At 46.2% G+C, this 18045-nt stretch overlaps 1 protein-coding gene across 2 annotated transcripts in view; it reads left to right on the top strand.

Moving 5' to 3' along the window:
• LOC143989049 (cytochrome P450 2K1-like) overlaps nt 1-17366 on the top strand; it is a 72281-nt gene extending 54915 nt beyond the window's left edge. For both annotated transcript variants that reach the window (XM_077489053.1, XM_077489052.1), the window contains 3 exons: nt 9095-9279; nt 9512-9653; nt 17056-17366. In XM_077489053.1, the coding sequence (XP_077345179.1) occupies nt 9095-9279; nt 9512-9653; nt 17056-17237 (509 nt within the window). In that variant the 3' untranslated portion in view covers nt 17238-17366. The remainder of the gene's footprint in view (nt 1-9094; nt 9280-9511; nt 9654-17055) is intronic.
• Nucleotides 17367-18045: the final 679 nt, after the last annotated feature.

Genomic DNA, 18045 nt, shown 5'->3' with positions numbered 1-18045 from the left:
TCATACAGGTAGACGTTAACTGCACGTTTCTGCTGGAGCAGCCTATCAAGCATATAGAAGGTTGAGTTCCATCGCGTCGGGCAATCGCAAATAAGACGTCTGACCGGCAGATGGTGTCGCCGCTGAATGTCAGCAAGGCGAGCCATGGCCGTGTAAGATCTTCTGAAATGGGCCGAGATTTTCCTTGCCTGCCGCAAGATGTCCTGGACCCCAGGGTATTTGACAAGGAATCGCTGCACGACCAAGTTTAAGACGTGTGCCATGCACGGCACGTGCGTGATTTTGCCCTGTTTCAATGCGCTAAGCAGATTGGCACCGTTGTCACACACCACTTTACCAACTGTCAAATTGAGCGGTGTTAGCCACTCATCTGCCTGTGAACGCAAAGCTGAAAGGAGTGCCGGGCCAGTGTGGCTCTTTGCTTCCAGGCACAACAGACGCAGCACGGCATGGCAACGTCTCACCTGGCATGTGGAATAGGTTCTGGGGAGCTTGGGCGGTGCAGTGGAAGAGACGCTAGCAGCGGAAAAGGAGGAGGCAGCTGAGGAGGAGAGGGAGGAGGATGGAGTAGGAGGAGGAGAAGAAGAGTCAGGCCTGCATGCAATCCGTGGCGGTAAAACCAAATCTACACGGGTGCCACGGGTTACATGCTTGACGGCCGTCAGAAGGTTCACCCAGTGGGCAGTAAAACTGATATACCTTCCCTGCCCGTGTTTGCTAGACCACGTGTCTGTGGTCAGATGTATCTTGGCACCGACACTGTGTGCCAGAGATACATTCACTTGCCGCTGAACATGGCCATATAGCTCTGGGATGCCCTTCTCTGAGAAATACTTCCTTCCTGGGACCTTCCATTGTGGTGTTCCAATGGCCACAAATTTGCGAAAGGCCTCCGAGTCCACCAGTTTATATGGCAGTAGTTGGCGGGCTATGAGTTCTGACAAGCCAGCCGCCAACCGTTGGGCAAGAGGGTTATCCGGCGTCATCATTTTTTTACGCTCAAACATTAGGCCCACGGAAGCCTGCCTTTTTGCAGAAAAATGTGAGCTTGGCGTGATGGAAGGTGGAGTGGAGGACAATTGTGAGGAGAGAGGAGAAGGAGAAGTAGAAGACGAGGCTGGACGGTGAGAGCCTGCAGTGTGGCTTTGTGTGTTCCGTTGCTCCCACTGGGCTCGGTGATAGCTGCTCATGTGCCTTCTTAAGGCGGTCGTCCCTAGGTGAGTATTGGGCTTACCGCGACTAACGCGTTGACTGCAAAGATTGCAGATGGCAACGCTATTGTCAGCAGCGGACACGTTAAAAAAAGCCCACACTGCGGAGCCATGTGCCGGTGTCCTGGGAGCGCCAGATGTGACCGTACATGGTCGATGACTCGCTCCTGATACATTTGCAGTCTGCTTTGTCCCTGCTGTGCAATGTAAGTCATTGCTGCTTCTCCTCCCTATCTGCTGGTCCATATCTCCCTCTGAACTCCCCTCCTCTTCCTCTCTTGTGGGCACCCACGTGACATCACTAGACACGTCATCATCAACGTCACCTTCCCCACCGCTATAAGTAGAGTAGGCAGCAACACCGGGGACCAACCTCCTCCTTGGGCTGATCTGGGTACTGGCGTCAGACTGCTGAGTAGCGCTTGTTGCTACCTCCTCTTCCTGATCCAATACCAAGAGTGGCTGCGCATCAGAAATGTCCTCTTGATATGGATCGGAAAATAATTCCAGTGACTCAAGCGGAAGGTATGTGGTGGTGGTGGTGGTGGTCGTGTTGTTGGTGGTAGTGTCTTTGGGGGTGCACATAGCAGAGAGTGAAGAAGAGGGTGCAGATCGAGAGGATGAGGAGGGTGCAGAAGAGTAAGGCTGAGCGAGCCACTCAACCAAGTCTGGTGCATCCTTTAAAGTAATTGAACGCACCTTCTGCAACTTCCCACTTTGGCTCAAGCCTGTTGCTCCTGCCCTACCCCTACCACCCCTGCGGAAGGGCCTGCCTCTTCCTCTGCATGTCATTTTTTAAATGACCCTGTGACAAAACTCTTAGTCCCTATACCGCTGAAGGACTGCTGCAGTATAGGTGAGCGGTCAGCAGTGGTGCACGTCAACCCTATCTATTGTGGACCTATAGCGGTCCTTACAGAACAGCAGACTGTACCGCACTCAAGCCTATGTACCGTAGCACCCTATACCAAGTTACCAGTCCTTATAAGAACTTTTGTGGACCAAGCAGGTTGTGTATTAGTGTTTAGCAGACTGTACGTCAGTCCCTATACCGCTGAAGGACTGCTGCAGTATAGGGCAGCGGTCAGCAGTGGTGCACGTCAACCCTATCTATTGTGGACCGATAGCGGTCCTTACAGAACAGCAGACTGTACCGCACTCAAGCCTATGTACCGTAGCACCCTATACCAAGTTACCAGTCCTTATAAGAACTTTTGTGGACCAAGCAGGTTGTGTATTAGTGTTTAGCAGACTGTACGTCAGTCCCTATACCGCTGAAGGACTGCTGCAGTATAGGGCAGCGGTCAGCAGTGGTGCACGTCAACCCTATCTATTGTGGACCGATAGCGGTCCTTACAGAACAGCAGACTGTACCGCACTCAAGCCTATGTACCGTAGCACCCTATACCAAGTTACCAGTCCTTATAAGAACTTTTGTGGAACAAGCAGGTTGTGTGTTAGTGATTAGCAGACTGTACGTCAGTCCCTATACCGCTGAAGGACTGCTGCAGTATAGGTGAGCGGTCAGCAGTGGTGCACGTCAACCCTATCTATTGTGGACCGATAGCGGTCCTTACAGAACAGCAGACTGTACCGCACTCAAGCCTATGTACCGTAGCACCCTATACCAAGTTACCAGTCCTTATAAGAACTTTTGTGGACCAAGCAGGTTGTGTATTAGTGTTTAGCAGACTGTACGTCAGTCCCTATACCGCTGAAGGACTGCTGCAGTATAGGGCAGCGGTCAGCAGTGGTGCACGTCAACCCTATCTATTGTGGACCGATAGCGGTCCTTACAGAACAGCAGACTGTACCGCACTCAAGCCTATGTACCGTAGCACCCTATACCAAGTTACCAGTCCTTATAAGAACTTTTGTGGAACAAGCAGGTTGTGTGTTAGTGATTAGCAGACTGTACGTCAGTCCCTATACCGCTGAAGGACTGCTGCAGTATAGGTGAGCGGTCAGCAGTGGTGCACGTCAACCCTATCTATTGTGGACCGATAGCGGTCCTTACAGAACAGCAGACTGTACCGCACTCAAGCCTATGTACCGTAGCACCCTATACCAAGTTACCAGTCCTTATAAGAACTTTTGTGGACCAAGCAGGTTGTGTATTAGTGTTTAGCAGACTGTACGTCAGTCCCTATACCGCTGAAGGACTGCTGCAGTATAGGGCAGCGGTCAGCAGTGGTGCACGTCAACCCTATCTATTGTGGACCGATAGCGGTCCTTACAGAACAGCAGACTGTACCGCACTCAAGCCTATGTACCGTAGCACCCTATACCAAGTTACCAGTCCTTATAAGAACTTTTGTGGACCAAGCAGGTTGTGTGTTAGTGTTTAGCAGACTGTACGTCAGTCCCTATACCGCTGAAGGACTGCTGCAGTATAGGGCAGCGGTCAGCAGTGGTGCACGTCAACCCTATCTATTGTGGACCGATAGCGGTCCTTACAGAACAGCAGACTGTACCGCACTCAAGCCTATGTACCGTAGCACCCTATACCAAGTTACCAGTCCTTATAAGAACTTTTGTGGAACAAGCAGGTTGTGTGTTAGTGATTAGCAGACTGTACGTCAGTCCCTATACCGCTGAAGGACTGCTGCAGTATAGGTGAGCGGTCAGCAGTGGTGCACGTCAACCCTATCTATTGTGGACCGATAGCGGTCCTTACAGAACAGCAGACTGTACCGCACTCAAGCCTATGTACCGTAGCACCCTATACCAAGTTACCAGTCCTTATAAGAACTTTTGTGGACCAAGCAGGTTGTGTATTAGTGTTTAGCAGACTGTACGTCAGTCCCTATACCGCTGAAGGACTGCTGCAGTATAGGGCAGCGGTCAGCAGTGGTGCACGTCAACCCTATCTATTGTGGACCGATAGCGGTCCTTACAGAACAGCAGACTGTACCGCACTCAAGCCTATGTACCGTAGCACCCTATACCAAGTTACCAGTCCTTATAAGAACTTTTGTGGACCAAGCAGGTTGTGTATTAGTGTTTAGCAGACTGTACGTCAGTCCCTATACCGCTGAAGGACTGCTGCAGTATAGGGCAGCGGTCAGCAGTGGTGCACGTCAACCCTATCTATTGTGGACCGATAGCGGTCCTTACAGAACAGCAGACTGTACCGCACTCAAGCCTATGTACCGTAGCACCCTATACCAAGTTACCAGTCCTTATAAGAACTTTTGTGGACCAAGCAGGTTGTGTATTAGTGTTTAGCAGACTGTACGTCAGTCCCTATACCGCTGAAGGACTGCTGCAGTATAGGGCAGCGGTCAGCAGTGGTGCACGTCAACCCTATCTATTGTGGACCGATAGCGGTCCTTACAGAACAGCAGACTGTACCGCACTCAAGCCTATGTACCGTAGCACCCTATACCAAGTTACCAGTCCTTATAAGAACTTTTGTGGACCAAGCAGGTTGTGTGTTAGTGTTTAGCAGACTGTACGTCAGTCCCTATACCGCTGAAGGACTGCTGCAGTATAGGGCAGCGGTCAGCAGTGGTGCACGTCAACCCTATCTATTGTGGACCGATAGCGGTCCTTACAGAACAGCAGACTGTACCGCACTCAAGCCTATGTACCGTAGCACCCTATACCAAGTTACCAGTCCTTATAAGAACTTTTGTGGAACAAGCAGGTTGTGTGTTAGTGATTAGCAGACTGTACGTCAGTCCCTATACCGCTGAAGGACTGCTGCAGTATAGGTGAGCGGTCAGCAGTGGTGCACGTCAACCCTATCTATTGTGGACCGATAGCGGTCCTTACAGAACAGCAGACTGTACCGCACTCAAGCCTATGTACCGTAGCACCCTATACCAAGTTACCAGTCCTTATAAGAACTTTTGTGGACCAAGCAGGTTGTGTATTAGTGTTTAGCAGACTGTACGTCAGTCCCTATACCGCTGAAGGACTGCTGCAGTATAGGTGAGCGGTCAGCAGTGGTGCACGTCAACCCTATCTATTGTGGACCGATAGCGGTCCTTACAGAACAGCAGACTGTACCGCACTCAAGCCTATGTACCGTAGCACCCTATACCAAGTTACCAGTCCTTATAAGAACTTTTGTGGACCAAGCAGGTTGTGTATTAGTGTTTAGCAGACTGTACGTCAGTCCCTATACCGCTGAAGGACTGCTGCAGTATAGGGCAGCGGTCAGCAGTGGTGCACGTCAACCCTATCTATTGTGGACCGATAGCGGTCCTTACAGAACAGCAGACTGTACCGCACTCAAGCCTATGTACCGTAGCACCCTATACCAAGTTACCAGTCCTTATAAGAACTTTTGTGGACCAAGCAGGTTGTGTATTAGTGTTTAGCAGACTGTACGTCAGTCCCTATACCGCTGAAGGACTGCTGCAGTATAGGGCAGCGGTCAGCAGTGGTGCACGTCAACCCTATCTATTGTGGACCGATAGCGGTCCTTACAGAACAGCAGACTGTACCGCACTCAAGCCTATGTACCGTAGCACCCTATACCAAGTTACCAGTCCTTATAAGAACTTTTGTGGAACAAGCAGGTTGTGTGTTAGTGATTAGCAGACTGTACGTCAGTCCCTATACCGCTGAAGGACTGCTGCAGTATAGGGCAGCGGTCAGCAGTGGTGCACGTCAACCCTATCTATTGTGGACCGATAGCGGTCCTTACAGAACAGCAGACTGTACCGCACTCAAGCCTATGTACCGTAGCACCCTATACCAAGTTACCAGTCCTTATAAGAACTTTTGTGGAACAAGTGAGTTGTGAATGTTTAGCAGACTGCAGCAGAAGGGCAGCAGTCAAGTATAATATCCTTTCTATATTTGGAAGAAAGAATATTATACATGTACAAGCCTATTACTGTACCACTGATACCAGTCCTGAAAAGAACCTTTGTGGAACTAATAATAACAGCAAGTCTTTAAAATTACCCTCACTGCCTGACAACACTGCTTCCTTCCTGTCCCTATACAAATTGGCAAAAAAAGAGAACGATTAGTGGTTACTGGAACAGCTCTTTTGTGGACCTTGATAGTAACAGCTAATGATGATGATGATGATGATGATGATGAAAGACTAATCTGGCTGTCCCTGTAGCATACACCGTCCTTTCCCTTTCTCTAAACTAACAAAAGACACTCAGGCTGCTGCAAGAATCAGCAGCACAGCAAACCTATCAACACCTAACACCTATACCAGTCCTGAAAAGAACTTTTGTGTACCAAATAGCTAGTGGTTTATCTCTCCCTACTCCACACAGGAACCTGTCCCTATCTTAACAGAAGAAAGAATGTAAAATGGCCACCGGATCGGGTGTATTTATAGGTTAGGGGGAATGTACAAGTGTCCATGTGCTGTCATGTCTCAATTGGCTGTCCTGTATCACATGATAAACGTGTCACCAAAGGTTAAAGTTCTTGTATACATTAAACACGTAAGTCCGCCGCGGCGAACGACGGAAAAAGGCGTTCGAACGTGCGGACCGCGAATGTCGGAAATTCGCCGCGAAACGACCGCCGGGCGAACCGTTCGGCCATCACTAGACCCTATAACTTTTGTGCAAACCAATCAATATATGCTTATATAGCAAATATGTAGATGAATACATATCGGCCTAAACTGAGGGGGATATTTATTATAGCAAAAAGTTAAAAAAAATGTGTTTTTTTTGCAAAATTTACACTTTTTTTGTTTATAGCAGTCTAGCAGTAAATATAATATGGGAAGGTCATAGAGCAGGTAGATTGCAGATAAATTACATTTCCTGGACACTGTTTGTAAATATCCAGATTTTAACTTTATCTTAGATGAGGATCTGATGTAGATGTTAATGTAAAAAAACAGAATGAATTTTAAGCCCCCGTACACACGGTCGGAGAATCAGTCGGAATGTGTCCAATTGGACCGTGTTGTCGGATAATCTGACTGTGTGTGGTATGCATCGGACTGTTTCCGTCGGAATATCCGTCGAACCAAATTTTCCAACTTGTTGGAAATATTTTCCGACAAACTGGTCCGATAGGACATACTCCAATCATGTGTAGAGAATTCCGATCGGACAAAGTGCCACGCATGCTCAGATCAAATTCCTACATCAAAGCTCTTGGCTACTAGCCTGAACGTAGTCCCATCGTAACAAAATTATGTCATCACGTTCTGAAAGATTGGATTTTTCGACAACTTTGTCCGACCGTGTGTATGCAACAGTTTTGGACACAATCCGACGGACAAAATCCGACGGATTTGGTTGGCAGAATGTCCGACCGTGTGTACGGGGGCTAAGGGGGGGTCCCATGCAAGAAAAATGTGTGGGGTCTCTTATCTAAGCAAGCAACCTGGTAGGCCAGAAAAGGGGGAAAGTGTGCACTTCCCCTTCCATGTAAACTTTGCCAGGCCCCATGCCCTTAACATGCAAAAAAACCTCAGGCAAAGCCCCTTTTCCCCATGTAGCTAATGTTTGCCTAAAACATTTCCATTCACCTCCTTCAATTTTTCAATGAAATTATGTTGGGCAGGAGGGTGGTGACAGAGCCAGCCACAAAGAGAATTTTGTCAGATTCTTTAAGAACTGGCAAAAATTCCCATAGTGTATGGCCAGTTTAACACATAGCTTGTTTTTCTTCTTGTTAAAGTTTTTATAAAATTTTCAAATTACAATAGAAAGTTTATAACAGAACAATGATAGTTGTAAGAAAACTGAGATTACAAATTCTGTGTACGGTGCTTCATGAATACAGAGAAATTGGCATGTGCCTGCCTTTAGGTCTGGTCAGTGGTACAACATGCAATCTGTAAGTTATGTCTCAAATGAGGAGATCATATTCTATAAATAATGAATAATAGGGATGGGCAAATGGTTTGGCACGAGCATAAGTTCAGGCCGAACTTTGGTTGTTCTATGCAGTATTCGGGGCAAATTTGAAAGCCTCCGGAACACTGTTGAATTCTATGGCACACTAACATGAAAAATCAGTCTATGGATGCCCTCCACGGCAAATTAAGTCTACAATGCAGCTGTCTTTCGGCTACAGCGTGGATGGGAGGTGATTAATGAATAATATAAACAGTCATTTTACTCAGTAATAATGGTATAAAAGAGATTAAGTCTTTTGTGTGGTAGTATAGTAGCCTGGTGAGGGATAGATAGAGAATGTTTAAACTTTCTCCAAGGCCAAGTTCCAGCTATGTGGCTTGGCTTAGTTTTGGGGTGATTGTTGAACCAATCTATCCCTGGTGGCTCTGTAGCTAGTAGGTCACTAATTTGGTGACCTACTTTTCTAAGTTCTTTAGTACAGGTGACCTAAGTATCCACAGGGTGGGTAGGGCGGGAAAGGTTAGAGGTGCCACAGGTGGAAAGGAGGGTAATGAAAGGGTCAGATGTTTGTGGTATGGGGAATAACAGAGGGGGAGCAGGTTTCTCCAGTAGGGGCCAGAGGTCCTGAGAGCCAGCTGCGAATGGTGAGTAATGGTGTAGTTCACCCATTAATAGTGAGCAGTCAAAGCCTGGGGGAAGACCGTGGTTGATCCAAGGGTTCCAGAGTTTCTCAAATTTGGATACTTTGCCAAGAATAATTGCTTCAGTTTTGGCATGAATTATTGCCTGCGTTATTCTTTAACTGATAATATTGATAAAGTAGTAGATTTCCATGCCTTCACTATGGATTGTTTCGCTGCAGTGGTGACGAACTGCAGGAGTTTGAATTGACGGTGTGGTTTGCTGTTCAGGAGAGTTATAGTCGGGTCAGGTGGTAAGGTTAAATTGAACATGGTGGAGAGGATCTGGAACACTTCCGATGTTTTTCTTTCATAATATTTGGTTACCAAGTAAGATGAAAAAAAAAAGAACTGGCAAATATTATATTTTAATCCTTTTACTTTTTATTATTACCTGCAGAAAAAGTGCAACAAGAGATCTCCAAAGTTGTTGGGTTAGCACAACCTACATACAGCCATCGTGGACAGATGCCTTATACCAATGCCGTCATACATGAGATCCAGAGGTTTTCCGATCTTGTACCCCTCAGTGTCGCTCATGAGACAACTAGAGACGTCACTTTTAGGGGATATTATATCCCAAAGGTAGCTATTTGAGATCCTTTAAAATTCAATTTTAGGCTACTAATACAGCATAGAATTAAAAGGAAATTGTTATTTTACTGAAGACATCATTTGAGTTGAAACCAGAACAGTTTTATTCTAAACTGCACAAAATGTTCTATTTAGAACAGAGTTGTTCTTTAAATTAAACCAGAAGAGTAATTATCTTACATAATAAAATGTATATGTTAGAGTTATTTTCTATTTATTTTAGGAAACCTATATCATCCCTCTATTATCTTCTGTATTGCGGGACAAGACGCAGTTTGAAAAGCCTGATGAGTTTTACCCAAATCATTTCCTGGATTCTCATGGACATTTTGTAAAGAAAGATGCCTTCATGCCATTCTCTGCAGGTTTGTATATCTTTCTGCTGCATCATCACAGCTGCGCTCATTTCATAATATGGAAATGGCTGTAACTGATCAATACAATCAGAGCTATGTTCTATAATGGAGCATATGTGATTAAAATATATCCCTTTGTTTATTATAAGTTTACTTTTGGCCTAGTAAAATCACATTTAAACTAGTTTTCCTGATGCACTCACATAGTTAATAGGAGAGAGTCTTCATCTCCGAGTAATAGCTGTCTCACACTTAGACAATTAATATGATCACACAAACCTTCCTTCAAAATAAACTGATCAAATTGAAAAAAAAAAAAAACACAAACTAAAAACCCTACAATCATTAAATTTATTGAGTTCTCAAATGATTCAATCAGTTCATCACGTGCCTGGTGATCACTGGAATGTTGTGGAGGCCTCTCTTGCACCTCCTGCCCAACACTCCTGAAGGTGGAGACATAGATGTAAGGGCACAGAATGGCACGAGTGACAGAGTAGCTGACTAGTAGGGATGAGCTGCGTGTTTCGAGTCGAACCCATGTTCAACTCGAACATCGGCTGTTCGCCCGTTTGGCGAAATCAAAACATTATGGGCCGTTCGCGCCAAATTCGAGTGCCGCTCATGGCCCATAATTCACTGCAGCATTGAGGTGCATTGCTGACTGATGATTGGCCAAGCATGCACTCCGACCCGCTTGGCCAGTCACAGCACCATCAGCGAAGAGAGCCATAATTGGCCACAGGCAGGAAGCTTGTGGCCAATTATGGCTCAGGGGGTTTAGTACATACCCCACACTATATAAGGCCGCCTACGCTGTGTCGGCTGAGAGAGAGAGATAGACGGAGAGACAGTGTCTAAATTTCCTTTTAAGCTGTTGCAATTGCAGTCAGTGTATTGTGCCACCTGCACAGTGTACACCTAAAGCTACCCCAATTGCTGGCGTTCTGCTGGTCCTATACCACAGGCAGCTCCAGTAATTACAGTTGGTGTATTGTGCCACCTGCACAGTGTACACCTAAAGCTGCCCCAATTGCTGGTGTTCTTCTGATCCTATACCGCAGGCAGCTCCAGTAATTACAGTTGGTGTATTGTGTCATCTGCACATTGTGCACTTAAAGCTACCCCAATTGCTGGTATTCTTCTGGTCCTATACCACAGGCAGCTGTAGCAATTACAGTAAGTGTATTGTGCCACCTGCACAGTGCATGGCTAAAACTACCCCAATTGCTGGTGTTCTGCTGATTCTATCCACAGGCAGCTGTAGCAATTACAGTCGGTATACTATGTCATCTGCACAGTGAACACCTAAAGCTGCCCAATTGCTGGTGTTCTGCTGATCTTATACCGCAGGCAGCTCCAGTAATTACAGTTGGTGTATTTTGTCATCTACACAGTGTGCACCTAAAGCTACCCCAAGTGTTGGTGTTCTGCTGGTCCTATACCGCAGGCAGCTGTAGCAATTACAGTCGGTGTATTGTGCCACCTGTACAGTGTACAGCTAAAGTTACCCAATTGCTGGTGTTCTGCAGGTCCTATACCTCAGGCAGCTGTAGCAATTACAATGGGAGTATTGTGCCACCTGCACAGTGTACACCTAAAGCTACCCCAATTTCTGGTGTTCTGCTGGTCCTATACCTTAGGCAGCTGTAGCAATTACAGTGGGTGTATTGTGCCACCTGTACAGTGTACAGCTAAAGCTACCCCAATTGCTGGTGTTCTGCAGGTCCTATACCTCAGGCAGCTGTAGCAATTACAGTGGGTGTATTGTGCGACCTGCACAGTGTGCAGCTAAAGTTACCCTAAATGTTGGTGTTCTTCTGATCCTATACCACAGGCAGCTGCTGCAGCTATTAGAGTCGGTGTACTGTGTCATCTGCACAGTTTGCACCTAAAGCTACCCCAATTGCAGGTGTTCTTCTGATCCTATACCGCAGGCAGCTCCAGTAATTACAGTTGGTGTACTGTGTCATCTGCACAGTGTGCACATAAAGCTACCCCAATTTCTGGTGTTCTGCTGAACCTATACCGCAGGCAGCTGCAGGAATTACAGTCGGTGTATTGTGTCATCTGCACAGTGTGCACTTAAAGCTACCCCAATTGCTGATGTTCTCATAGTAATAATACTACAGGCAGGCAGTTGATTCTGCTAGCTGCAGTATAATCAGTATATACATCCCAGCTTTGTGCAGCTACATCTCCCTGCAGGTCATTAGTATGTCTGGAAGGCCAACATGGAGAGGCAGACAGTCACGAGCCAATAAAAGAGGGCAAGCAGGCTCTGATGCTAGAGACAACAGTGCTGGTCGTGGACACGGTGCATCCTCATCAGCACATGACCATGGGACATGCTTTTGCTTATTTTCGGCAGCTGGACGTGTTGAGCCGCAACATGCAGAAGACTTGGTGGATGACCAAGCCCTCCTCATCCTCCTCATCCTCTCTCACCCAAGCTCAGGGTACTGGCAAAGCAGCTACTAGCTCGGCTTCTTCCCTTGTCTCAGTGGCATCAATCACTCCTTCCCTAGCCCCACCATGTCCTCCTGAGGAGTCCCCCGAACTGTTTGAGCACAGTGTTGGGTACATGCTCCAGGAGGATGCCCAGCATTTTGAAGGCTCTGATGATGATAGCCAGCTAGAGGAAGGCAGTAACGTGAGCCCAGAGAGAGGGGATGCCCAAGAAGGACAGCAATCTGGTAGTCATGTTCCCCCAGCTGCAGCCTACTGCCAGGTTTGCTCCAGTGATGAGGAGGGAGGGGATGATGAGATCACTGACTCCATGTGGTTACCTGCTAGAAGAGAGGAGGAGGCCCATCTCCAATGAGGAAGGATGGCCACCAGGGGCCAGCTTAAGGGCAGCACACCACAGAGCTCCGCCTGTGCAAGGCGCTGTATCTGCACATTATTCCAAAAGTTCTTTGGTGTGGGCCTTTTTTGAGACAAGTGCACCAGATCACACTGCTACTATTTGCTGTGCTTGCGCTGGTGTGCTTGGGGAAAAGGAGCCACAAAGGGGCAGAGATTCTGTCAGATCTGCAGGGGCAGGCTGACAGATGGTTGACACCACGCCAGCTTAAACCAGGAATGGTGGTTTGCGACAATGATGCCAACCTCCTCTCCACCCTCCAACAGGGACAACTGACCCATGTGTCCTGTGTGGCTCACATCCTTAACTTGGTGCTGCAGCAGTTATTGGGCAGGTACCCGGGCTTACAGGAGGTCCTGAGGCAGTCCAGGAAAGTCTCTGTGCATTTACGGCGGTCATATTATGCCAGTGCTCAGCTGGCTGACTTCCAAAAGGAATTGAACCTGCCCAAGAACCGCCTAATCTGTGACATGCCCACCAGGTGGAACTCAACGTTGGCCATGCTGCAGCGGCTGCACACGCAGCAGAGGGCCATCAATATGTACCTGTGTGACTACAGCACCAGGACTGGGTCAGGGGGAGCTTGTTTTTTTCCCCACACCAGTGGGCCATGATGAGGGATGCATGTACTGTCCTGTCACCATTTGAGGAGGCCACGAGGATGGTGAGCAATGACAGTGCATGCATCAGTGGCAGGGTACCTCTTGTCCACCTGTTGGAGAACATGCTGCGTGGAATAATGAACAGGGCACTTGAGGTAGAACAAAGGCAGGAAGAGGAGGACTTCCTTGCCTCTCAAGGCCCCCATTATCCAGACAGTGTTCCTGCTGTCCTGCCCATCACACAGGAGGAGGAGGACGAGGAGGAGGACGAGGAGGATTGTGTCAGTATGGAGGTGGAGTCTGACACTCATCAGAAGCAGTCTTTTAGGGATAATTTACAGTCCCAAGAAATCCGTGGACTTGTACGTGGCTGGGAGGAGGTGGCTACGGATCATGTCATCCTTAGTGACCCAGAGGACTTTGGATTGAATGTCTCAGCTAACCTATGCTGCATCGCCTCCCTGATCCTGCAAAGCCTGCGGAAGGATCCTCGTATTCAGTGGATCAAAGAGAGGGATAATTACTGGCTGGCAACTCTCCTTGCTCCACAGTACAAGGGTAAGGTTGCAGATCTTATCTTGCCATCGCAGAGGGAGCAGAGGATGAGACATCTTCTGGAGGCCTTGCAGAAAGGTCTGTGCAACGCGTTTCCAGAGACTGGGAGGTTACAAATTCCTGGTCCTGGACAACGTGTTGCTAAGGCTCGGTCAGCCACAGAAGGAGCGGTGGAGAAAGTGGCCGTCTGACCAATGCGCTCAGACAATTTTTTAGTCCGAAGCCCCAAGGTATGATCGGTTCCAGCAACCATCGCCAGTGTCTGATTTACATGGTGCAGGAATACCTAGGGGCAAGATCAGACTTGGACACCTTTGACACCAAAAATCCTCTGGGTTACTGGGTCTTGAGGATGGATCACTGGCCAGCGCTTGCACAGTATGCAATTGAGCTACTGGCCTGTCCTGCATCCAGTGTTCTTTTCGGAACGCACATTCAGTGCTGCTGGAGGCTTTGTAACTGATCATAGGGTGCGCCTGTCCACCAACTCGGTTGATCGTCTGACCTTCATAAAGATGAATCAGTCTTGGATCACCACACAGCTACCAAGCACCTGAAGCTGATGTAACCGAATAATTTTTTTTTGAAATGTCAGATCCCTTCAAGACTGCCTATGCTGATGCTAAGCGACTATCCTGTTATGCTGACTGACTATCCTCTTCCTCCTCAATGATCCTACTGATAGCTTGGAAGAACATTTTTGGTTCTGGGCGCCGCCACCAGTGGCTAAGGCCCAATTTTTCAGCCCCTATTTGTCACTGGCGTGTAATTACAATTTTTGATGCAGTACTTTGCAGCAGGGCTCATTCCTACGCTCCAACTAGAGTATCTGTGAGGGATTTCAGTGTTGTGGCACCAGCACCAGTGCCTAAGGCCCAATTTTTCAGCCCCTGTTTAACAGGGGCTATGTGAGGGCTTACCTAGGTTGGAGTACATGGCGCAGAGATGTAGGCTCACCCTTGCAAATAGACACAGCCCACAGTAACAAAGAGATAAGCTACCTGGGCTGTGAATCTGTGCACGGGGGGCTTAACAGGAATTTGCCAAAGGATTGTCCAGGGAAAGCCATAGTCAGGGATTCCAGAAGTCAGGATAACGATAAACAAAGCCAGGGCCTGAAGTTGGGGTCAGTCTTGGAACACTGGAACTATGCAACAAAAGACAGGACCACTTGGCAAAAATGAAAAAAAAAATGAACCGCCAAAGCCCTCCAAGTGAGACAGGGTTTTATACCCAGCTAATTAGGTAACCTGACTCAGATGATCCAGGAGTGACAGGTACAAACAGAGAATTGCCCACAGGACTTTATGCTAAACTAGGCATGGCTGGAAAGCAGGCTCAATAGAACTGAGGTGTGGCGCAGAGGTAAAGAAACAGGAGCAACAACTGACAGTCATGAGTTCAGAGCCACTTGGGGCACGACCACACCTTGCATGGTAGGGACCGTGACAGGTCTGTAATTACTCTTTTTGATGCAATACTTTGCAGCAGGGCTCATTCCTGAGCTCCAACTAGAGTATCTGTGAGAGGTTGCAGTGTCGTGGCACCAGTGCCTAAGGCCAAATTTTTCTGCCCCTGTTCAACAGGTGCATGTAATTACAATTCTTGATATAATATCTCACAGGAGGGCCCGTTCCCGCACCCACCAAGAGTAACTGTGAGGACTTACAGTGTTGTGGCACCAGCACCATCACCACCAAAGGCCCAGTTTTTCTACCACTGTTCAACAATGGCCTGTAATTACAATTCTTGATATAATAGTTCACAGTAGGGCGTTCCAGCGCCAACCAAGAGTCACTTTAAGGGCTTACACTGTTGTGGCAACACCAATACCTTAGGCCCAAATTTCTGCAGAGCATATAGGACAGGCCCCTACTTTCAAACATCCAACTTAAAAACATCTCCTACTTGTAAACGGAAGGAGACAACAGGAAGTGAGATGAAATCTACCCCTAGGAAGGCAAATTCTCTCCTGTAATGCCGCGTACACATGATCGGAATTCTCGTCGGAAAAAGCTCTGATGGTTTTCCCGATGGAATTCTGATGGAATTCGGCTCAAGCTGTCTTGCCTAATTGCGATCGTTTATAATGCGGTGACGTACAACATGTACGACGTGACTAGAAAAAGGAAGTTCAATAGCAGTAGCCAATAGCTTCTGTCTTGTAGTTGAATCTGAGCATGCGTGATTTTTGGCATGTCGGAATTGCATACACACAATTGGAATTACCAATAGAAAGTTTTTCCTTCGGGAAAATTGAGAACATGCTATCAATTTTTGCCTGGCGGGAATTCGGACAACTAAATTCCGATAGAGCATACACACGGTCACTTTTTCCAATGGAAAGCTCTCATCGGTTGTTTTATGGCCGGAATTCAAATCGTGTGTACGAGGCATAAGAGTTGATATGGGAAAAACATGTCTCCTCTCCACTGATGCTTTATCCCAATCTTTCTTTTAATAAAAACCCCAAATTTTCCAAAAACATTTGTCATTGGGACAGAAAGTGAGTGAAATCTTCTGAAGAGGTGCACATACGGAAAACAAATGTTACAATGTTACAGGGGTGATCACCCTTCTCTATGTTTTCCAAAAAGCTTAAATATAGATTTTTTGACTGGAGCTACACTTTAAAAATGTATCAGTTCAAAATTACAAACAGATTCTACTTAACAACAAACCTACACAGTCCCTGTTTTGTTTTCACCGCCTGTATACTGCTGTTCTGAGTATATAGGGCCTGGGGGCACCACGCCTTTTCTTTTTTTAATTTGAGTATGGGGTTCCCCTTAATTATATTAATGGTAATTGGTAATGGGAAGGGGGGGTACCCATGCCATTTTTCTCAATGATTTTCATCCATATTGCCGGAACCAGACATTACATTAAAACCGCAAGCAGTTTTAAATGAATTTTTTTCCGTTATATATGTCATTTTGTGCAGGGACTGTTCTAAACACGGGAAACACGTGCCACTTCACAGGCATACTATAGACACCCCCAGACACGATATTTAAAGGAATATTTCACTTTTTTTTCACTTTAAGTGTCATTAAAATCAGTGCTCCCAAAAGTTTTTAAAACTTTTTTTTGCATTGATAAATGTCCCCAAACCCTTTTTAGGACAATAACTTGCATATTAGCCTTTAAAATTAGCACTTTTGATTTTGAACATTCGAGTCCCATAGACTTTAATGGGTTTCTAAAGTTCACAAAAATTTTCGGTCCGTTCACAGGTTCTGGTACGAACCGAACCGGGGGTGTTCGGCTCATCCCTTCTCTTGAACAACATTTTGGTAATGGCCTACAGTATCTTGGTATCGCTGTTAAAAAGTTTTCATATTTTATACATCATCCATGTGACACATTTCTTTCTCTCTCCTTTCAGGGCGTAGAGTTTGTGCTGGAGAAAATTTGGCTAGAATGGAGCTTTTCATTTTTTTTGCCAGCTTGCTGCAGAAATTCACCTTTCATTTTCCTCCTGAAATCAGAGATTCAGATCTAATGCCAGATGTTGGATTTACCAATACACCAAAACAGCACAGGATCTGTGCTGTCCCCCGGTTTTAAGAGTTAAAAATAATTACCTTCAATATGTTTTCAAGCAATATATCAGGAAGAAAGATTTAACTAGCTCTCATTTTAAATGAGCTAATTTTTAGCAGAAATAAATGGTTTCTGAGCACCACAAAGTGAAAATGTTATTTAATTCATCTTTAACCACTTAAGCCCCGGACCAATTGTCAGCCTAAGGACCAGAGGTCTTTTTAGTCAAATGATTTTTATTAAGAGTATAAAAAACAGAAAATGAACATGTACATATCCAGGCCGAGGTGCGATGAATTACAACATACAGAAAAACGTTTAGTAAGCTGAGTACCTAGTAATTACAATACAGGCGTAATTCATTATGTAGAAGTCTCCATCACTGTAATCATATTACTAGACATGAAAGATGTGCCGCATATAATATACCGCAACTTAGCCTGAACATTTCTAAAACAGTAGTGAACCCTCCTTGATAGAGGATGGTAGAAGAGATTAATAAAGTAAAAGAAATTAAAGAGCAAATGAGAAAAAAGGAATAAGAAAGGAAGAAGAGAGTTTGGAGTGTGAGGTTTGAGAGAATAGAATCGAGGGTACAGGGATGAAATATAGATGTCCCATCTCATAGTTGTACTTTACCTATCAAATTTTCCTGCGGAGGCATGCCAAACAGACCAATTAAGCAAGTATTTCTTTCTAGAACCATCTCTAAATGCTAAAATTTTCTCATATTCTGAGATAACATTCACTTTCATAATCAATTCCGAAATGTTAGGAGAATCCCTTGATTTCCACATGTATACTATCAAGGTCCTGGCTGCGAACACGATGT

Source organism: Lithobates pipiens, unplaced genomic scaffold (assembly GCF_037356315.1).
Source record: "Lithobates pipiens isolate NorthernLeopardFrog02 unplaced genomic scaffold, aLitPip1_a1.2 Scaffold_18, whole genome shotgun sequence".
Lineage (NCBI taxonomy): Eukaryota > Metazoa > Chordata > Amphibia > Anura > Ranidae > Lithobates > Lithobates pipiens.
This window is presented reverse-complemented; position numbering and strand designations above follow the sequence as displayed.